Genomic DNA, 23,944 nt, shown 5'->3' with positions numbered 1-23,944 from the left:
CTAGGGAGAAAAAGGCAAGAACAAAAGGTGAGAGAGAGAAGGGAATAAGGAAAGCTAGATCTCCATGTTAAGACTTATCTGTTGATTCATTCCCTCTTCATTTCGGGTCCGCGCTGCATCCTGGCATTTCCAGACCCCGGCTCCTAAGGGGAAAAAAAGACATCAGCGTTAATGAGCGAATGAAAAGACATTACCACAAACGCTCATTAAAGACTTACCTGATTTCTACAAGGAATTTCACCTCTCATCTCGGGTCGGTGCCTGTTCCCCGGCATTCCATACCCCGGCCCCTATGGGGAAAAAGACACTAGCATTAGTACATTAATGCATGGACACAAGGGGAACCTCTTATCAAAAAACTTACCTGGAAGCCAAGCAAGTTTGTTTCTCACCAATCCGAAAATCCAGTGAAGTAACTGGATACCAACGCGCCCCTGCATCAGAAGCAGGATGGAGAGCTCGTCCTTCCAGACCCTAAGGTGAGACGCTACGGAGAATCACAGAAGGGTCTCGAGGAGGGTGAGAGGGGAAAGTGGGAGGCCGATTGTATTACCCCGCAGACAGTTAATCCCCTATTTTCGCCTACAGAAGGATACTTCTGCGAGCCAGACAAGCCAGATATGGGGGCCCGGTCCAGTCCGTCTTCCGAACCCTCCGCATCACCTTAGAAGAGGTCACAGCAGCGGGAACCAGGCCAGCGCCTCCGTGGGAGTCAGGTGAGTTATCTTGCTACACAAAAAAGGGGTATGGCTCTTCCCTCATTATTCACCAAGAAAACAAGGTGGGGTTTCTCGTCCCCCAGCTCTTTCAGCTTTCCACATAATCAAAAATAAAAGGGGGAGGAGGGTCCCAGACTCACTGAGTGTCTGGTTTTCTCTCATGCCATGCCCTTTTCAGTACATTCAATATTGCCCTGCAAGTGCCAGATTTCTTGCTCTACCTGCATTTGCTTGTTCTTGTAGCCAAGAAATTATACTTCTTATACCTTGGGTCATCAACCTTCCTTCAGTTAAACTTAATGTCCCAATTCCCCTGTACAGGCTTCCCTAAGCTGCTAACCGTATGCGGTACGCGGTATTCAGCTTGAAGCACCCCAGTAACCAGTTCTCCTTCTCTAGGCTAACCGGTTGTCTTTGCCAGCTTCGTTGTCCCTCGCATCACTCCAGTTGCTTGGCGGTCCATCTGCTGCCTGGGAGCATGTCTCGTCTGCCTCTCTGTGTTCGCCTGAACTTTTCCTTCACGCGGCAGTTCCTGCTGCTCCTTCTGCCAACGCAGTGAACACTTCTCAATCCGATGTCTCTGGACGCCGTCTTCTCCCGCTTCCTTGCTTCGAACTGCCTCGCTTCCTCCCGTGTCCCAACCAGCATTAAGAGCCTCTGATCTCTCTTGTTGCTCAGGTGTTCTGCTTTTGAATGTCCCGGCACCTGTTAGTAACTTCCAAAGACTAGATTGAAGCATTGGTTTGCCACTCTTGGTAATCTTCATTATTTCACTCATCTTCCTCGTCTCAATATTGTAAAAAGGGGAGGGGAGTACACAGGTCTCTGTGTTTGTTGTTCTGGTGTTGTTAAAGGGAGAGGAATGCATATGAGTTTTAGTACTTATTGTCTTAGGGTTACCAATGGGAGGAAAATGTATATAGGTTCCTGTACTTGGTGTTTTAGCATCATACAAGGGGGGAAGATGGACATAAGTCCCAAGACTTGTGAACATTCTCCTTTGACGAGAAGGTGGAGTTGGTATCTTGCTTCCAATGATATTAACTGTTCTAACACTCTTTCTCATCTTAGGGGAAACATTCACAAAAGGTTGGTGATGAATAAGTAATGGGGATTCCTTATCTACACCACAATACGCCATTAAGGAAGCAGAAGAAGATAAATAGGTGTAGTCAAGGAATCCAGGCAAGAATTATTTTGGTCCAATGTGATTACTCTGTCTCCCTGGAAATTGTCCTTTCCCACCTGTTCCTCCTGCAGATAGCCACCCCCAGGGTCAGAGCCAGGCCGCGTGTACCTTTCCCTGGCAACGTAAGAGAAGCTTCCTGCCAGGGAAGCAGCGATGACATTGCTAGATTCGTCACAATTCTTAGGAATGCCCGGTAGGAATTACCCAGGCAGCCCTCCCGGGAAGAACAAATGACACTGGGTCGATAGTAAAGAGCAGGGCGATCCGTTCACCAGTCCAAATCTCATGTAAACTTCAAACAAGTACCATTCCATACAAGTTACCTAGTTCCGAGGAAAGGATCAAAGGAATCAACACAGCTGAAGTCAGGAAGACTCAAGAATGCATCAAACTCCACTCGCAGACAAAGTCTTTTAAAAAGCGCCAAGCGTCAATAGAGGATTCCCTTACAAAGAGGATAATTGGCTAACGGTACACAAACAGGATGATGCAGTTGAGCAAACTACATTAGGGGAGACATTTTCATCAGGAGCAGCACCACCATTGAGATCCCCTTATGCCCCAAAGGGGGTAAAGGGAGTGCGGTAAACAGCACCTAGATTTGGCTGCAAAAATCTTTCAACATAGGTGGGATCTTTGGGAAATCCAGCTATGTTGCGGTTATGGACCTAGAAGCAGCCTTTGATAATATAGATATCGAGTACCTCTAGGAGGAATGTAAATCGTGGAAATGCTATGCACCCATATGGGGAGACCTCAGGGCAAATATCATTGCCTATGGTCTTGGTCGACTCCACAGAGAGAGGTCTACAGAGACTTTTGGTGGGTGTGGACAACTATCTAGTTAAAAACCAAATGACCATAAACCCAGACAAATCCTTCGTAATGACTTTTACAAGCAGATAAAAAGTGAAATCATATATATGGAAATTACGCGACTTGCCCGCGAGGAATCTCTCGAATATCACTTACTTGGGGTATTCAATTTCCTCAAAAAGTCAAGACATCAATCAGAAAAGGAAAATGGAGGGCAAAATGTTACAGTGTATCTCTATGATGAAGGTCTGAAAAAATTAAAATGTGTGCCTATTCTCCGATTCCCCTTATTGAACTTTATAAACTAAAAATAACTGCCATGATGCTATATGGATGTGAATTAATAACATTTAAGAATAGAAAATTCCTCAATGTTTTAGTAGGCAGAATCTGGCCTAACTCAACCCCAATTAGTGATATTCGGCTAGAAGTGGGGATCACACCTTGGTGGGCCCAGTATGCAAAATGTAGCCTGTTTCTGTTATACAAATTAAAGTTGGCCGAAAAACCTAGTTTAGGCTACTATCTTCATGAGTGCCTAAGAAAAAGTCCAATATTGTACCCTTCCTAGAAAACCTCTGCAAGTGCTGCATGTTTCTTGAAGAATTGAGATTAAAGATACTGACTCTGATTTTGTGAAGAAAAAGAATATTATGAGGTGGGACAAGTACATGGATATGGCGGACATAGAGAGACTGAAACTGTTTAAAGACCAATATGAATACTAAGCCCCGAAGGGTAAAGTAGAGTGTTTAGCCATATTCCTTTCTCAAAGATTGAGGGACTGCCATCTCAAATTCCACCTGAATGCCTTAACCACATTGGAGGTCATAGGACCAAAATGTAATATACCAAAGGAGATACGTGGATGTCATGTCTGTGGACTATGTGAGAAACCAAAGGGTGTCTCGCTGACCAGTACCTTAGGATCTGTCATCCAGGTGGCTGGGGAACAGCCATCTCTACTGGATCCAGACCCTGGGGGTGGACCAGTGCGGGAGGATCACCTGGATGGGGGGGGGGTCCCATGGGAGTGGAGGACTGGAGGAGGGACATGGTAGCCGTTTTCAGATTTCCCTACAGACCCCTCCATATCCCATTTACTATCTAGGAACTTAACCTGCCCCCCGTACCCCCTTCCTACACACACTCTGCTGCACAGACAAAGCACTTCAGGAGATGATAGACTCACACACAGCCAGTCCGTTTGACATGTCACAATACCAGGGTCAGGCAGAGTCAGGCACTTGACCCTAACGACTCACACCTGAATTAAGTTACCCTTCCCCACAGGATAAAAGGCAGAATATGAGAGCATACTACAAGCAATGCGAGCAAGGCGAGAAAGGCAACCAAGGCGATCAGAACCAGCAGAACGGCAGGAGAATAGATCCTGTGAAATTGAAGCGACGGTGGAAGCAGAGCAGGAAGGGCCAAGTGGCGAGAGAAAGACTGTGGTCCTACCAGCTGCAGAGCGAAGGTCGCTACAGATTTTAAAAGGGAAAACTCCTCTCTAACGCACAAGGTTAAGGCTGCACCTCTTTCGGGTGAAACGTCAGAGTTGGAAGGAGGTGAGCCATGCTGTGCCGATAGCCTTGACATCAAAGGAACATTTGATAAACTGTATTGAATGCTACCGATGAGTGGAATGAGAGACCGGCTTGCGTTAACGAATGAAAGATATAGTAGTGTTTGAAGGGCTTGCTGGGTTTCGTGCAGCCCTGAGGGAAAGTACACTGTAGCAAGAGTGAGATATGCAGAGGCTCCCAGTATAATGAGAAGCCGCAAAAGTCGTCTGAAACATTGTGATTGTGACAGCAAAAAGAGTATTGAAGAATAACGGAGTGGTCCAGTAATTAAGAATTACCTTATCGAAAGGCTTTGCATCCAAAGTGAAACTCTTAGATTGAAAGTAAGATAACTGGAAAGATTGCAAACACCAGAAGGCCTTAGGAGAGACCAACCAAAGTAACAGAAAGTCAAAGTGGTTATACGAAGGTGCAAGGAAAGTCCTCGTACAATCGAAAGTCTTTGACAAGTGAACAAATGTAAAGTAAAAGCTAAGTGAACTATGTTGCAACGGCAAATGTGAACCCGACGGAGAGGGATGCCAAGAGAAAGCTAAAAGGGAGCGAATTCTGCATTGTGATAAATCTGATCGGCAAGCCTGAACCCGACGGGGGAATGCCACACCAAATATTTGTTTAAAAAGAAATTAAGAGCTCCGGAGTGTTATAAGCTAGTAGAACTGGTAATGTTAACTGACTGTGCTCTGAAAGCTACAGTGAACCCGACCGAGGGGTGCCAAGTGAAAGCAAGGGAAAGCGAATCCCGCTTTTTGATAAAGTGACTGAACAGTGGTGTAAAGACGAAAGTGAACCCAACAAAGGGGCATCACGAAAAAATCAGAGAAGATGGGAATCCCACATGATGAGAGCTTAGGAAAAGTCTTGTGATGCCAAGCAAAAGACATTGATTCAAGGGATCCTGCCTTTCTGAAGAAAATGCTTCCTAATGCCTATAGACTCAAAGGATGCTCACAGTCATGCCACTGTTCTGCCTTGTCCAGTGATGTAACATGGGGAAGGGAGTACACTAGTTCAGCAGTCCTGAACTACTGAAGCCCTTTTGGACATTTTAGTTTGCACTACACTCTTTTGTTATAAATATCATTGTCCCACACCCTTTTGTTATATCGAGTAAGGATGTGGCAATAGTTTTATTAGTATAGGCCATTTTGTTTTGACAAAACACCACTAGGACAGTGTTTTCTTTACTTTGATGGTTGTAGCTTGCTCCAGTCTTAGATTTAGGTTTAGATTAGGCTTTTACCTTATCCATATTCTGTTCAATAAACATCCTTGGATTATACTCCTTGTGTCTGTTGTACCTGGGATAACCATGCCTTCCTTACAACTAGCACCTTTGCAAACAATGCAACATTTGGTCTTGAATTTTTGAATTTCAGGACTGACAGGATCAGATTGCTAGGTCCATGGGTGCACTCTAGTTCTTCAGTCATCAATACTGGACTGTGGGAGTGACTTATGATAACTAACCAGGGTTAAATACTAGCACTGGGAACATTTTTGGAGATAATTCTTATGGAATTGTGAAAGGCGCTTCATCAAGGGGAGCATGTTTGGCAAGAATGTTGGGTCAATATATAATGTAAGGAACGGCAACATTTTTATGACCATGTACGTGTATAATAATGTTGAATTGAGATCCAGCTCCGGATAGGCCGGAAATAATTGATTTTTGGACTGTATTGAAATGGAAATGTTAATTTGTTTGGAAAGCACAATGCTGTATATAACTTGGTAATATCAGTGAAAAAGTTTCTTGGAACTAAAAAACACTGAATAAATAAATCAAGATTTTACCTTACACCAGTCAGTGGGCCTCATTACAAGTCTGCCGGTCCGGTAACTACGGTACCGGTAAACTTGCCAGTACCGTAGTTACCGGACTGGCAGACTACGAGTTCTGCTTGTGGGTGCCTTTTCGGCCGCCAGGTCCGCATGTCAAATGCACCGCCACCATTCGTGAATGGTGCTGGTGCATCCGGCTTCGCCATTCCCATTGAGCCCCATGGGGTTCAAATGGGAATGGGGAAAAATATTTTCCACCGCCCAGGAATGGGCGATTATTGGGTCCGGCAAGGCCGTAATGACCCAGTGATTGCCCATTCCTGGGTGTCGGAAAAGAAATGATACCGGCAGCAGCACTGTGTTACAGGCACAGCTACCGCCAGGGTCATAATGACCTCCGGTATGTCAAAGAACACCACATCAGACGCCCCAATGTCCACAGCAACTTGATGGATGAAGTTCTTTGCCATGTGATCCAGGCCTGCACAATTAGTTTTGATAATTAGTCAGATAAACTATTCTCTATCAAGGTATGTATATTTGGAATTTAGAAACTTGAACTCAAGACTGTGGCAGACTTGGTGTCCAAGCTAGTGTTGAGGAAGAGTAGCATTGTGAGGGATTTGAAAAATGAACATTTTGTCCTAACAGAATTGTTTAATAGCCCTCTGGTGGCAGAGGATGTAACTGAGAGTGGATGAAGCTCAGGATGGAGCCTAGGCCCAGTGGGTGCTGAGGTCGATTTGTCCATGTAGGGCAAAGGTTTCCTTGATACAGTTGATGGCAGCAGTATAAGTAGCCCATCACTTACTCACACTAACTCCATTCTGGGCCTTGACTGTTGGTTCACTAACTAAAATCCTAAGTTTGAGACTCATTGTAAAGCTAACTCAAACCAGCAAGTTATTGCAAACTCTAAGCCGGTCACCCAAACCTATTAGAGCAATCATACTAACCACACAAAATGGTACTTTATATGTTGAGGATCTTTCACGCTCAATGGCCCGTAAGAAAATTTGCTCTAACATATCCAGGAGCAGGAGACACTTGAAAAGGTACATTAACCTCGATGGCAATGTTTTTTCATGAATTACCATGGTTTTCAATACTAAAAATATTATGCCATCAAGTTCAAGAGTCAAGTTCACTTCTCTTAGGTTGAGTAAATAAACAGTTATTCGAACTGTAGGTCTGGCAGGATTTTAAAGATTTGTTGAGGCCTGTGTTTATCATATTCAGTAACTCATAATAAACAATTCCTACAGCCAATGAAACATATCTACCTTAAGAAAGCATAAAACTGCCTTTACTTGCCAGGTTCTCTCCAGTTTATGGAGAGTCAGGTTTTTAGAATCACATCCATATAAACCAATTTCGATAAAATAGCCTGGTTGATTGGAAAACGTCACATACAATGAAAAACACATTCAGTACACATGCGATCTACCTTTTCTGCAGTCTGAAAGTATTGCTTCACAAGGTCCTCTACTCTCAGTGTTGAGGACTCTGAAACAGGTCTTGTGAGGAGTTTTCCAAAATTAATTTCTTCTTCTCCTGGAAAACAAGCACATATGTAAATAAGGGCAAAGTAAGCAACTATTGCAATCTCAGCTGCGCATAGCCCTTCTTCTCAATGGTGTAAAGGAAGAAAAGATAAAAAGTTACAAAACCAAAATAAGATGCTAGGATTCAGCACACCAACCCAATAATCCCAGCACACAGACTTACAGATATCTCCGAAAAGGAAAGGCAAGAGTATTGATTATAAGTGGATTGAGGAATAAAGATATGCACATCAGCATTCAGATGGTAGACAAATCTTTTGACGTTTTTCTTTTCCCTTTGACAGCTTTTTGAAGTAGCCTTACCAGTGGTGTATGTGCTTTACATAAAACTATAAATACACTTGGAAATTAACCTAGTATGCGTTTGGGACATCCTTCTTGAGGCCCGATAATGGTGTAAAGAATTTTTAAAAAAGAATCAGAGAACCTAAATACAGCCTTATTTATGCAAAGTAATGGTTGCAGAAAGAAGACTTCTTTGAATGAATTAAAATGAATCCATTATTGACATGAAACAGGATGATAAAAATGCACTTACTGCAACACCTGGAAAACACGATGTCAACTAAAAAGCTATGGCACACTAATAGCAGACCAAAGGCAAGATCACACAGAGGAAAAGCTTGCAATCATCATTCAGAAATTTTCTAGACAAAAACAATGCATCCAGTTACAGCAGAACGCTACAGAGAGGGTCCTGGTTTTTAGTGGGAGGGTTATGTTAGTGGTCAGACAGAAATGTGAGGTGGACAGCTTTGTGAAGGATTTTCAAAAGATGCCATTTTATTAAAGTAAAAGGTTGGATCCAAGCCTCACTATCCCTACCCTGATAAGGATTTCCCTGCCTAAAATAAACTAAAGGAAACACTATAACAAAGGATATCTGTCCCTCACACTTATACGTACAGTAGCTCAACAAGGTAATGCATGGCAGTTCAAAGGCAACAACAATATTACCTCAATTACACCTAGTTTACCTCCATGCCAGGCCCACTACTTCAAAGGTTCGCTGATTGGGTATACTCCCCTGCCCGAACAGTAATTCACAAACAATTATTACCTCTGTGGTTAAGATGGATCAGCTTCCAGCAGATTTGCAGTTTTCATTACTTTACAACAGACTTTAAGCAATTCTTCAGGGAAAGCAAGATTCACATTGGTGCTCTTTAGTACTTTTTGCACTTTCCAAAACCCCTGCAAGTTATGCTCCTCTCCTTCTAAACAACATTTTCCAGAAGGGCAACCTTCTTGCCACTCTTGTTTCCCCACTGCGTTATCAACCAAACACTGACAAGGATAAGGTTTTATTCTGCTTCTTCCTTGGCTTTGGGAATGTGGGTTTATACCAGCATTCGTCATATGCTTCTTAAAATATGCACAGTAAGCTTTACAACCTTTGGAACTTTCATGAGTCCCCTCTTATCTTTGGCAATATCTGTTGGTTTTAAATTGCCATGAGTTTGCTTTATTTTGGCTTGGGTAATGGTTAACTACATTATGGTTTAAAAGTATTGCCTCATCTTGTTGCTGGATTCTCAATAACTGTGCATGCTTAAAGACACAGTAATTAGGTTTTGAGAAATAATGTGTTCTCAGGTTTCTGATAGTTCGGTATTCAAAATTGCTTTTAGTATTACTTTCACTCATACGCAAGTGTTTTCTAATCCGAAAACAACTGCATTGAACAAGCGAGCAGTCTCGGAGCAGTCCGGGGTCACTATCAGCTTGGATAGACCGAGTGTGCATTATGGGCTATCACAAATGTAGCGCTTTAATTTGTATGTACTGTCTTTATATTGAGTAAGACCCGAAATGCATTATGGGCCACAATAGATTTAATATGCCTTTTATCTATTCACTTATAAAATAAAATTGTGTATTTTTTCAAATGCTTCTTAAGATATGGGTCTGATTGAGCTTTTTCTCCGTGCTTGTCATGGAGGACTGTCTAGCAGTAATGTGCTAATTTTAGGCTAGTTCCGCCTGACAGGATCACTGTTTAAATGTTATCAATTTCTCCCCCCTGTCGGCGTTAAAGGGGACACCCATCTTTTTTACTGTGGCACTATCAGCTTGTGACCTCACTGCATAAGGCAAGCACGTGTGATCCCTCACTGCTCACAGGTGCATTGCTTCAGTGGCTCTGTTTCAGTGGCTCCTCGCAACCCGGCAAACTGCTGCTTTTGGTTCGCTGTGTAAGGGAGGCATGGTATCACAAGTATGACACTGGCACAAAAGCTACTAGTTTCAAAACCTTCATTAAATCCCTGGGGTTTGGAAAACTCCTACTTTGCCCTATAGCTATGATGGGAGTAGTCTCTACCATCAAATAAATATAAAAAAACACAGTCCTAGCCAGTCTGTCATTTCAAAATGGCCTATACTAAAAAACCTAATGCCTGCCCTATCTCCTATACAAAAATTGTGTCAAGGGGAATGATTACACAAAGGAAAGTCAGTGTTATAACAAAGGATCAAGGTGGCTGAGTCAGCTCTTCTCCCGACGTTGGGCAGCACGGAGTAAGGCGGCTAGACAGGGTGACACACTCTGGCTGAGGTTATCAAAAAAAGGCAGTTAAAAACGTGGGGCGAGGCCCTCTTGGCCTTCCAAGTTAAAGTCACTTATTTTCAGTACACTACAAGTTCTTGCACAGTTAAACAAATGTTCATGGAGGTCTCCCTCTGTCGGGATCGACCTCTAAAGACATCAACAGTTCAAGTAGGTCTCCCTCAGTCAGACTCGGACCTCTCAAGGCATCAACAGTTCACGTAGGTCTCACTCAGTCTGGCTCGGACCTCTCAAGCAAAGCACTTGCAGGGGTACTCTTCCCCAAGCTTCATTCATATTCGGCAGAGATCCCTTCCTCCAACTTGTTTCACCTTCCAAGTCCCCCTTAGTCGGGCTCAGACCTTTCACTGATGTCGAAGACTTTCGAGTGTGCGATTTTATTTTTATAGACCCCTGCAGGACCACTTCAACTTTCACTTCGCTCTCCCTTATGTTATTTGCCCCAGTGTATCTTGGTCTTGGTAGTTCAATAACACACTCAGATCAGTTCAAAGAAATCTTTCTCTTAAAGCATTCACCTTTTAACTTCACTTTTCATCGGGATTAGTCTTGACCATTGCGTATTTCAGAGTTCTTTCACTTTGTCGACATAACAAAACATCAAACATTTCCCAGAGACTTTCGAGTGGGCTATTTCCTTCCGCCGTACCAACCCGCTACTCTGTATCACTGGCTTTACAGTTATCAGTAAGTTTAAAAGTTCACTACTGGTTTGCTTTCTTTCGCGTCTCATCAGCATGCACGCAACCTTCAATTGTGAGATACACTGTTGGGGCTTCAATCTTTACTTGATATAAACCGGCCTTTCATATCTTTTGCTAACTCACCAGTTGTGTCCATTCCTTTCTTTTCTCTGCGACTTTGATTCACAAGCTAAGGTTGATGCCACAGGCTTGACCTCGTCTCCCCAACTCTGCCATTCACCCGGGAGGATTGCTGCCATCCTTGAAACAACGCAGGTTTCTTCTTGTCTGTTATTTGGCTTTCTCTGCATAACCTTCACGGTTTTCCAGAGGCAACAACCTCCTGCAGGGATCTTTAGGGTTTCACTACCCCTCGCTCTGGTCCCTAAATTGGTCGCCCTGCTCCAGTAGATTTGCCTTCACCCCGGAAGATCTGCTCCTTCGCGTGTCTCAACTTGCTCAGAGAGTGTCTCCATGTTCTGCCTTTTATCCATGTGGGGGAGCTAATGGGTATCAGACGTATGTAATTAAGGTCAAGTGCCTGACTTTGCCTGAACTTATTAACAGAACATGTCCCATGAGATATGCGAAAGTTAGCCGCTTTACTCTGAGTCCTCCTCTTACTCGGCCCAGTGTTTGTGTAGAAAAAGGGGGGAAAGTTGGAACGTTGGAGAATCCTATAAAATAGGATGGAGTATGGGCACTGGAAAGGGGGCGATACCATTGGTTGCCTCACCCCCATTCCCCGAAGATCCCGCAACCAGGTGATGCTCCTGCACTGGTGAACCCTCAGGGTCTGGATCCAAAGGAGGTAGCCGTGCCCTGGCCACCTGAGAGAGAGAGAAAGAGAGAGAGAGAGAGAGAGAGAGAGAGAGAGAGAGAGAGAGAGAGAGAGAGAGAGAGAGATATCCCTGTGGGCTAGCAAGTGAGACACCCATTGGTTTCTCACAGCCGCCCCCCCCCCGTGCCTCTTCTAGAAGGAGCTTCCTTCGCTCCGGAGGCTCTCTGGGGAATAACGTTCTTTAGAGTTTGAATTGTTATTATTCACAGAATTCCTTTCACTGTACCTTTGGGAGGGGAGCTTCTAGTTTTATAAGTCTCCAGGGTTTTAGCAGGGTTTTTATTTCTTTCAATGCTTAAGGGTTTTTGATTGTTTTTACCCACATTAAGATGTTCAACTTGTGGAACAAAAGGATTGTTATGACAACAAGCCATTACATACTTTCGTATTGAGGAGATGTCCTTGGAAGACAAATTCTGTGTTTTACCACACAGAACCCTCATTAACCCTGGGCCCATTGTCCTCTCAGGTGATCCTCCTAGAGAACACCACCCCCAAGGTCAGGATAAAAGTGTCTGCCTTTCCCTGGCCACCTGAGAGGAGACTTTAGGCAGGGGCTTAGGGCGGAGTCTGTAGGATTCATCACAGTTCCTAGAGATAAACAAAGTTACAAAAACAAACAATTTTCAACTGTGCTGTTATCCCCAATGTGTGCTCCCTAAATCAAAATTCATATTATAGTGCAACAAGATTCATTGCATATTTTGTGTTTCCAAATGCAATGTCTCATCCTACTTTAAAAGGTTTTGTACAATAAAAAAGAAAGCAGAAGTCCAAATAGCCACAGCACTGCTTTTCAAGGGAAAGCAAGGTTTATTATATGCAAAATGGTCTCAGTTGGTCCAGTACAAACTGACACAGAGCTTCCCACGCCTTAAGAAGTTACAGGTTACATAGCACAAAACCACATATTAGCATACATAGGTTACAAACATCATCCCACCATCCTCATTCTCAACCACCTATCTGACATGCTAATACCGCCCATAGTCCCTGTACCGATTGGCCACCCTTATCTAAGCCAATTCCCCTATGTTTGTGGCCCACTGCATCGTCATTAATGAATCCTAGTAAACGATTAGTTAACAGGTATATAACATACACTTTCTTTTTCACCACAAACCTATAAGAAGGAATCCAGCCAACCCATAATTATAGCACAGTCAATGCCTCATATGTAGGTCGGTTTTTACGTATGTTACAATCAGAGTGATATCTAGATGTAGTCCAAATGTATAGAACACTTTGTGAACGGCTCCTTGGGTGAGGGCAGTAGTGCTCTAAATCTGGCCTATTGGCATCACAAACCCTTGTGCCCTGTTCTCATGAATGTGTCCTTCAAGAAGCACAACCCTAGCTATCCTCCCCACAGCTCACATTCCATTCCCATCACCTTTAGGCTCTAAATCTGGATACAATTAGTGTTCATCTGAGCAACGCGGGTGCCTCTGACCTCGGCTTCTCTCTTGGGGAATGGGAAAGGGATTTGTCTTGGAAATTAGCTAAACAGAGCCACAAATCCACATCAGGGCTTTCATTCTGTTCATTGTGTACTAGGCCTTAAAATCTAATATGGAGGCACACCTGCTTTGTTGACCGCTGACCTCGCTCTTACGACAATACCTTTCTGACTCCATCTTCCACCTACTTCAGCTCCTTCCTCGCACCTCACTGAAAACGTAACTTTGTGTATTCTTCTAAACACAGGGCCTAGAACACACTGCCCTATCTATCACCTCTTTAACCGCAAAATTAATAAATATGTTGCTTATTCTGTTGTATCATATGATGTATCTATTAAACTAACTACAAGTGATATGTGCACCTTCTACCGCACAAAACTAAACCTGCTTACACTGTGGTACGTACCAATAGGTTTTTCACAGCCTCAACCATTTTGCCTGGCTGGACATTAAGTGCATCCCAACAATGTTTAAAACACAGTGTCAGTCTCTTGAATCATTAATTTCATGTTTTCACTCTTGTTTAGTAACAAGTACAGGATCTGTTTCTGCCAATCTATGATTTTAAGTTTTCCTCAGATGGAATTCTCTGTGTAGGGTTCAGCTACCTATATACAGCAATAGGAAAACGGAGATCTCAATTACCCATCAATATAGGGATGATATCCATCTTGAAAACTAGGCATAAGTGCCTACTGAAGTGTGATTTCTCTTTAGCAAAATTTCTCAACTGGTACATTTCAGATTTGTTTAGCGATGCAGACCCTCTAATTTAGGGTGGACCTCTACATAAAACGGAGTACTAATGGTTCACCTGTTTTTTAGCTGTGGGCAATACACCAGGTGTCAACATATTTCTGCTTAATCAACACCTAGCTGAATTTTGCCAAGACCTCTGTGTCTAAGGGTGCTACGATAATATCTCACAGTCAATCAATATGGCAAAATATTGAGTGTGTGTTTATGATGGAAAAGTAGATTACTAGAGACAGTCCAAATCTGCGCAGCAAATTTTCAGCAGATCTCCCCTCTATAACTATAGTATTTCTGACTCTGATGAAATCTGAAAAATATCTCTGCAAACTTTCAAAGTTTTCCGATTGGACTACCACTCAATTTCTAACAGAAACTACCTACATACGAGGCATTGACTGTGCACTAATTATGGGCTAGCTGGATTCCTTCTTATAGGTTTGCGGTGAAAAAGAAAGAATGTATGTTATAGACAGACCGGTTTTAATCCAACTAAGAAACAAAGTGCTGCTTTAATAATCAAACCAAAAATGAACGCTCCTATGGTAGCCTGGTTAGATGCTACACTATCTTGAAATTGTGAAATGCTTGCATGCATATATGTATTTCCTCTTGGTACTGATAAGTCATAATTGTTTGTTTCACATTATTCAGAACCTGCACAGTGAAGTGTTTCTTCTTAAAATGAGGACCATTTAGAATTGTACCAGTTAATACTGGCTAACACTGCCTTGCAGATGAACCTAGATAAGCTACACTAAATCTTTTATAATAAGCCTGCATCTTCAGAATGGCATTTGGGTTGTGCTGCATAGGGCCAGCAGAAGTGAAATAGTTACAGTTCTTCGTTTAAGTTCTCTTGATAAGCAGGAAACTGTAAGCGTGCTGTTTAGGAATGGCTTAATGTGTGTGTAAGTCCAGGACCCTCTCATAGGTATTAATGTACTCAAAGGTGTATAGGAACTGCTGCAATCTGGAAGGTTCATGGGTTTTGTTCCTGGAACCTGTCCCGTCTATATATGTTATTTCTTATGCTTATCTGCCATTTAACCTTTTATCAATTCTACCTCGTCATCATTTGGATCAAGTATAGATTCTTCCTCTATAAATTGGTGCTGTCAGATGTCGGATCATTGGCATGCGAAATGTCTGAAGGAACTACAGGTGAGTTTTCCAGTCATGACATGGGCCCATTATATAAAGGTAAGATATTCATCTTGATGAGTTAATTGCTGGGAGACACACCTGTACATTTGAGGCAGCTCAGCAGTCAACTGAGAAAAGAACCACAGAGGTTCGTTTGGTAAATGAATTTAATTTCGTTGTAATGTACAGTGTTTTGTCTAAATAGTTCTCTCTGATAACTGGTTAAACAAAGGGAAAGATCTGTTTTTGTTTAAAATTCCTATCCCTGTTAAGAGAACAGGTGGTTACTGAAAATAAAATGTAACTGCAACGTATAAGCCCCTGCAACCAGGCACCACATTTAGAGGAAAACATGTCTGCGTAGGGCGAGCAGTCAGAACAAGATTTGTGAAGATCCTGCAAACCTTTAAGAGGAATTGCAGGTCAGTATCAACTGCTATATACTGCTATGTACTGATGCTAGCCAATTACTGAGAGCTGCTCCCTGCCGCTGTTAAACTGTGAAAACAAAAATGCAATTGGCCAATGCAAGAACCTCTCCCCTCCGCCCCACATAAGACTTAATAAAACATCACTGGTGACTGCTTCACTCCATTTTAGAAATCGGTCATAAAAGACTGATTGGTCCAAACTAAACGCTGGTAAAAATGCAAAAGGTGAAAACCATGCAGACAATTTAGAAAAGCTTAAAAGATGTTTTGATAAATATTCAAGTATCCCGAATGTAACCCTCACAGCACCACAAACAGTGGATTCACAGTTTGTTATGGGACTTGTGGTAGAGACATAGGAGAAACAACTAGACATGGTACAAAGTGATGTACTCTACTGGTTTAAAGAAGAAATGCCTCTCCTAGTCCTAATACTACGATGAAGGTTCCATATTCTACAAAATAATAAAAGAGTTGCTTGTCAAAGGGTCTTACAAAAATGAACCTTGGCCTCAGTCCAAACCTATGCTACTGTGCCAACTGACCCTACCACTAATAAAGGAAAACAAATTTGATCTGGAGAAGTGTCCCTTCTCCCCCTACTTGACTTGTGCTGGTAGGTGCCTGACCCCCTCTCAAGGGATCTCTCTCTCTCCTACTCGTACAATTTAAACTGAAAAGTCTCTTGCCCCTTCCTCCACCTGAGGGAACTCAAGATCCCTTCTAACAGTCTTATTCCCAAGTAGCTCTCTTCTTAATTCTGCAATTTGACTTTACAGGCCTTCAGCGATGGTCCACCGCCTCTTGCTTTTGCAATTTTGCTACACCCCTTGTGGGTTGTTGGTTTTGCTTTCGACCCCTCCTAGTCTTCCCCCTCTAGTTGATATTCTGCAACCCCTCTTGGGTTATTTTTCGCTTCACTCCCTTGTCGGTACTGGGTTATCCCTCATGGATTGTTATTATTGATTTCACCCCCATCCGAGTGTTCTGCTTAACTCTGGATTTTTAATATCCCTTTTCATGGTATTAACTTTGCCACATCATCTTTGGGCTCTTCTCTCAATATTATCTTTTCTATAGCCTCACTGGGACACGTGGATAGTTAATCCACTTTCTCAGCGCTTTGACAATCTTCCAGATGGAGTTTGAGCTCCGCTGCCCTCTTCCCTCTCCATATTGGGAACCACATACCTGCTTTTCCGCTGTGTCTGCTGTTAGGGGAGGAAGCAGCTCCTTCCTTCCTGGAGCCGCAGTTCTTGGTTCTTCAGCCGTCTTTGGCTTCGTTCGGGCACTTCGTTTTGGGCACACCAGTCTGCCATGTCGCTCGCAGCTCGGTCTCTCTGGTCCAGAGACCTCATGGCTCAGTTCTTCCACTGCTCCTGGAATCAGCAGTTCCTCTGGGCTTCCAACCCTCTCCACCCACGACCTTCATGTAGTGGTCCAATCTCCAGTATGCCTGCAGTGCTGCAGTGACTGCTTCTGCTATGCGCAACTTCCCAGTGCTGGCCCTCTCCCAGTGTTCGACTTATTCCACATCGGCTTCTCCACTCCAAGTAAGGGTCTTGTCCCTTATATGTGTCTCCCTACAATGAGAGAGAAAATCCAGGTCTTGTGGTTCAGGCCTTCAGGAAGGGTCAGCAGCACAACCACACATATTTAAAGGGCCCTTTTCCTCAATAATGTTATTGTTACGCTCACCTGGTTCCCACAGGTGCGTTGATCGGACCCGGACAGCTGCCGTCTCCACCAACGTGATGCGTAGTGCCGAGATGACCGTCTGGACTGGCCCGCCTAATCTCGTCTGCTTGATCCGTAGAAGTATTCTACTGCAAGTGGAGAAAGGGATTTAGCCACCCATGGATTTTAGTGATGCCCACTCCCACTGTTCACGTTCTCCCCACTTGTCACCTCCGATTTCCCTTTTTAGTAACCTCACTATGTTTTTAAATGATGAGCTCTCCATCCTGCATGGCCTGCAGGGGTGCGTAGATACCAGTTACTTCACTGGTTTGAAGGTACTGGAGGAGTTCCGGAGGAATATTGATTCCGGGGTTTATAAAGTTCAATATGTCCGATGTTCACTCTTGTTCCATTCCCTTGTTGAATTGCAGCTGGTTCAAAAGAATGTTGCCTGGAGGCAGCAGATGGCGTTCAGGTACGAGTCTGCATTACCCAACACTGTCCGGTAAAAGTTGCAAGAGTTTAACTTGATTTTTTCTCTCCCTTTATAGGTGCGGCATATGAAGATGAGGCGTATTAAAGGGTAATGCCTCCGGTGGTAAATCAGGTAAGCCTATGGTGGTAAGGGATTGTATTTGTCGGCTCTCTTGGCTCACCTTGTTGTTTCTTTTGTTTTCCCCCAGGTGCTGGAGTTCGACGAAGAAAATGATGGAGGCAGCGCCGAGTCGAAAGATGCTGTGGACTGGTGAGTATGACGAAGCGCTGCTGCTGGCGATGCGTTGCGTGCTGGAATAATGTCCTTTGCAGGCTCGGAGATGTGCTGGATCCGGAATCAGGTAAGGAATTAAAATAATGTCCGTGATCTAACCTTTTCTTCCTTTTCCCCCTTTTTCTAGAAGCTCTGGATTCGAGGCGGGCATGGCAGAAGACTGGATGCTGACTTGCAGGCACGGTGAGCGTTACGCTGCAGGATGCAGAATAACGCGAAGCATGTGCTGCTGTTCGGGCTTGGTTTAAATAGCCTCCAAAGAAGTTCCAGGTAAGAAATTCCCCAGAACCACACCAGAGTACAAAATAGTCCCTGTAACAAAATAGTCCCATCCAGGCCTCACGTTGGCTTGGATTCATTTGCAGCATGGTCTGCATGAGGTAAGTAATGTCTATGAGCCTGACGCCTATGGCGCCAGGACTGGTTTCTAAGATGAGCCTGGCGCCTGAGGCGCCAGGAATGAACCCAAACAGCCCCCAGCCGGGGCTGCTGGGGTTTTAATAAGTATCTGGATGCCTGCTCCCGGGGCTGATGGACTCGATCCGGATGCCCGGGGGTAGGCATCATGACAGTTATCAGTTTCATGTATGCAACAACCATTTGAGACATTGGTGGTAATGGAGGTGTTACAGATTGGTTCCATTGGAAGTCCTGGTCCCTTAAAGTAAAGTAACCCCCACTGATAACCTGCTTGCCCAATTCCCAAGTATTTTGTGTAGCAGGCTCACCTCCCTAGTCCCAAAGGGGGCGGCACCCTCTTGGGGCGAAGGGATGAAGTCCCTGGGTCCATCACAGACTCCAGCCCAAGGTTGCAGAGGAGGTTAAATCCATACATTCATTGTCTGTGAAGGAAAAATAGAAGTACAGTACTTTTATCCAATCAACTTTTTCGTGTGAAAACAGGACGATAAAGAAAAAACTGATGCATAACTAATAGTGTTACAAATTCAGCAGCTCCAGCCCTCACAAGGAATGTGAGGGCACCAGGCTAATGCCAGATTCAGGGGAAGTGGAAGGAGGAGTGGATCCCCAGCTAACTGATTGCACTCACCGTGCCTGTATCCTTCAAGAGAATAAGACTGCTATTATTTAGACTGGTTCTCGATATGCACACAGGGTGGTGCTCGACTTTGGTGTTCTTTGGCAACAAAGAGGTTACTGCTGGTACTTCCATCCATAATGGGTCAAACGTGTCTGCTCGATTTCAAGCCTTGTAGCCCTCTTCTACCCTGGCAATTGTCAAAAGCCGAGGGAATGATATCTCACAGCCTTTTACTGAAGCAGGAAACAATCTGGCTGAAAAAGCAGCCCGAAATCTGACCATTAACAGGCCCCTGGCTCTTAATGATGTACATATGTGTGTTTCAGCTGAACAGTCACTGATTGCAACACTTTCCAGTCTGGCTAAGCTTTAAGATTGGCTGGTTTCCGGCCCCCACTGCCCTGTCTCTGGTTAGACAAGGGCTTTTTGGCCCAAACACGGCTCCCAGGTGATCACCAGCCAATCGTCCAGTCTACACTTGCGTTGCGAAAGTCGTTAGGCCTCAAAGCACCATGCACAGCTCAAGTCCTATGCATAACAAAACTCTTCCAAATGTCTCTGTATACTCTGGTCACTTCCAGCCTAGTACAGAACCCCTTTGGTCCTTATCCCTCCCTGTGGTCTTGGGTTTCACACACCCTTCTGGGGTAGGTTTGCTTGTGACACATTCTGGGCCTGACTGTTTCTCACCCCACCCTGGGGTCTTGGGTTGCACACCCCATCTTGGGGTATTTGGTCTATCAGCCCGTCTTGGGTGATTTGGTATCTCAGCCCCTTGTGGGCTATTTGACTTTTCACCTCTTTCTGGGGTATATTGATTCTCGCCCTGTTTTGCGCTAACTGGTTCCTCATACCGGGATTGCACTATTTGGCTTCTCAACCCATCTCGGGGTATGACTGGGCCTAACCACCCTCCTACTGGTTCCCTGCGCGTACTCCCATAACTGGTTTGCCGCAGCATTGTTTGTCAGGGGAGGCAGTCTCCTCGACCAATGCGGAACTGCAGCTCCGGTTTCACTTCTGTCTTCTGCAGCGTTTCATTGGCATCTGTTTTTCGTGTCAGTTCCTGATGGGGCTAGAGTTCAGCAAGCGCTGGTTGACTACTTTTTGTGTGTTCTTGTCTCTTTTCAGTTCGGCGGGGCCAAGCTTACCCAGGTTTCAGCATTGTTGGAGGCAGCAGCATTCCGCAGGCTTTCTTGCTCCTTCGCTCTCCATGCCGTGTGCGTGGTGCTGCTTCCTGGCTCTACCTCGGAGGGGGACGTTCACTCCTCTGCGGTACTCCGACGGCTGACCTCTCTCCCTCCTGCGCTCTACTTTCGTGTCAGTCTCAAAGGACCTTGATGTTCCGGATTTCAAGGAGATTGGACAATCCATTGGTCTTGCACTTCATGCAAGGATGGCAACAGTGAATGGCCATAAATACATACCAGTCACTTCTCTAGTGATATTCACATAGGAGGGAGAGTAACACATACCCCGTGTAAGAGACAGCCTGTCCGCAAAGGAGGGTCACCCCCACAGGGATCCTGCTTTTCCTGTGCCCTAGGGGTGTGTTAAGCTTAGCAGGCTCACCTCCCTAGTCTCAAAAGAAGTGGTTCCCCATGGGGAGATCAGACACATTTCCTGGATTCGTCATACTGCACATACATGCCCTGGGGTGGAATATGAAGAGGCAAATTGGTTAGGGAACATCAAGAAATCATCACAAGAGGAGGAATATTTAAGCAATGGACAGGAAGTGTTGGTCTATTTGGGTGAGGTCAGAGGTGGAGGACGACCAAGAGACCAGCAGGAGGAAGGTAAGGCTTGTGGAGGAGATTGTTGGAGCAGGTGAGGTATTAGCTTAGGACTGAACGTGGTTCTGCAGTTTGTGTGTCTCTCTTGTGTGGCAAGGGTGTAGAAGAAGTTAGTTTAAGAAGTGACTTTGAAATGAATGATACTTGGTGAAAGGAGGGTAGTAAGGTAGTAGTGGGAGGATGAGAGTAGTACTGTGAGGAGAGCAGAGGTGGGAGGAGAGCAGTAGTGTCGACAGTGAATATTAAAATTGAAGAGGAGTAGGAGGAGTGGCAATACCAAAGGGTGGAGACGAGGAGTAAAAAAAAAGTGAAGTACAGAGGACTGCTGCGAAGAGTAGGTCAGAGGGAATGGCAATTCGAAAAGAGAAGGGTGGGAATGACTGAAGTAGCCGAAATCCAACAGAGCAAGTGTAAGTCACTATACAGACTTCCATTAGGAAACTAACCTTGGGTAGGGATAGTTAGAATGTCACTGCAGGAATCTAGATAGCCAGCATTTTAGGGAACCACCATTAGCAGACGGCAGAGTTTAGACAGTTGGGTGTACATTCACCAAAACCTAGGCTAGGCATCGTGGGGGGAATCATGGCAGGAAAAAGAGAGAAAGAGAAAGAGAGGGGTTAGAGGTAGGGATAGAGACTCATTTTCTAAAGTCCCTAGAGCATGAAATTATGGCGTTAATCCAAGGCATAAACATTGTACGGCATGAATTCATTCTCCCTCACAATCTGATCCTGTACACAATTGCGCTCTGACTTTACGTCTGCAAACACAAGCGTAAAAACCACATGCAAGTTATGCAATGAAAATTATGCCATGGTTTTACACATACATTTCACACCTTCAAACTACGCAGATGGGAATGCTGCTGAAACATTACACTGGTTGTTAATCCAACATTCACTCCAAAAAAAAAACTGCCAGAGTAAAATTGGCCATGAACACAGCAGGCAACAATCCTCTTAACAAAGCATGCTACCCTCACGACAAGCCAGAAACGCAAGGGGCCACCAATCAGGGGGTGGGGACAGCATAAAAAGCACAGAAAACATCAGACCCACTTTTGAAAGCACCATGGAACCAGAAGTACCATTGTCGCTGCAGATCCAGCAGCTAAGCCGAATGATCCCATTTGCATGGGCGGGCAAGCAGAAGCCTGCATTTCAGCTCTCAACCCATCAGCCCTGAAGCCCAGCAGGGTGCAAAGCATCCATCTACTGGCCAATGAAGATGTGCCAAATGGTCACCTTGTGCAGCATGTTGCACAATGTGGCCATAAAACAAAAGATCCCCATGCCCAAGTATACCATTGCAGATGATTCTGATGAAGAAGGCATTGACCGACACCCAGGAGGACATGAGCAGCAGCAGGAAAAAATTGATGGGCGTATTCTGCACAACTTTTTCAAATAAAGGTAAATGTATCGCTGCAAATGATTGCACATGCAACTCTCCCACCACCTCAACTTTCCAAACAAAGAAGCTTCAAGGAAATTCAACACATCTCTAAGCAATGGCATTTATTGAGCTTTGACGGGTGTGAACGAGAGGCATCCTATATGATGCATGAAACAAGGGTTGACAAGGGTTGAACTGAAAGTTCCAGGCACTTTCCAAAATAGTCCAAAGCCAATGAAAATAAAGTCAGAGGAAATGTCAAGGGAAGAGGTCTGCAAGTTCAGGTCCAATAATCAGGAAGCAATAGGGGAAAACAAAAGATGGCTACCAGGAACAACAAAACATGTCCTGTTATGAAGTGGAAAGTAGAGTAAGGCAGAAGACATTGGTGTGGCTCACCTACCCCGGTGTGGCTGCTTCAGCTGCGGCCCACTCTAGTTGGTGTAGGTCGCTGGGAATCCAGCTAAGAGCGTATGCGCCGAGCAGTGGAAGGCCTCCCAGGTGACTGCTGTGCCAGGGTGGGGCATAGGTGGAAATGGATGAGAAAGAGGTGGAATCACGGGCCACAAACTCATGCATCTGGATAAGGGACTGCTCCTGGTGGGCCAGAATGTCAGTGATGGCACTCTGATTTACTATGCTGCAGGCTGGCCGTCACTATTCTGCGGCAGAGGGGGCCCATGCAGTGGAATGAGCTGAGGAGGCACTGTAGCATTGCAAGCTGCCTGGAGGCCTGTTCTCTGCCTGGGCGCAGAACTCAGCATTGTCTCCAATGTAGGCCACAGTAACCGACGCAGTGGCAACTGATGCCTGCTCTCGGGCCAATTGGGAGATCTCCCTGGCCCCAGTGTAGCCCTCTGCAGTGGTCCGATCCTGGGCCAGTCAGGCATCCTCACTGGCCCCAGCATAGGCCTCTACAGCCAGATACCTGGCAATCCGAGAATCCTCCCTTACCTGAGCAGAGGTCTCTGCTGCAGCTGCTCAAGCAAGCAGAGCATCCTCTCTGGCCTCTCCCCTTGCTAACAGTGCCTCCGCCAGCAGGCTTCCCTTAGCCGGTTGGCTGCCACCAATTTGAGTTAATCACCACCCAACATTGGACCAAGTAACAGACAGGTCTCCAGCATTTACTTCCCACTAGCCTCTATGGCTGTCAGTATCGCAATGATGTCTGTCAAGAGACTTGCAGCCACACAGGGGCAAGAGCAATGGGCACAGGATGTGGGCTGGGAATGCTGGATGTATCGCCTGAAGTTGGCAGATGAAGAGACGAACCTGGGAGATGTGAAACATACTCCCTAGCTTGCCTTCGAAATGATGACTCCGCAGGATTATCAGTGATGTCCTCCACCACCAGAAGTGTGTTCCCAGACCTCAGTAGCGGGATGTCACATGGAGCCACAGTGACAATGTCCATAGTGGTGACAGTTCTCCTACTGTCCTGGTCATGCATTTGTGCTGTATGGCTGGTGGAGGGCCCAGCTTCCAAGGTATTAAGGTGTTCTGTGGAGCTTCACTCCAGTGTTATGGCTGGACGGCTTGCTCACATTATGGGGTCATCAGCATCACCATCCACCTCCTCCTCTTCCTCCTCCTCCGTGTCATCACCAATCCATGTGAAGGAGAAGGCAATGTCATAATTGCCGGTACATGTGGCAATATGAGTACCATTCACAAATACAGCAAAAGTGCTATCTAGGCATTGAGGAGTGC

At 44.9% G+C, this 23,944-nt stretch overlaps 1 protein-coding gene across 2 annotated transcripts in view; it reads right to left on the bottom strand.

Annotated features, from left to right (window-relative positions):
- Positions 1 to 23,944, bottom strand: part of MRE11 (MRE11 homolog, double strand break repair nuclease) — a 1,502,633-nt gene that overhangs the window by 773,506 nt on the left and 705,183 nt on the right. For both annotated transcript variants that reach the window (XM_069639266.1, XM_069639267.1), the window contains exon 12: positions 7,546 to 7,652. In XM_069639266.1, coding sequence (XP_069495367.1) covers positions 7,546 to 7,652 — 107 coding nt within the window. The remainder of the gene's footprint in view (positions 1 to 7,545; positions 7,653 to 23,944) is intronic.

Source organism: Ambystoma mexicanum, chromosome 7q (assembly GCF_040938575.1).
Source record: "Ambystoma mexicanum isolate Mex_15411 chromosome 7q, UKY_AmexF1_1, whole genome shotgun sequence".
In the NCBI taxonomy this organism is placed as follows: Eukaryota; Metazoa; Chordata; class Amphibia; order Caudata; family Ambystomatidae; genus Ambystoma; species Ambystoma mexicanum.
This window is presented reverse-complemented; position numbering and strand designations above follow the sequence as displayed.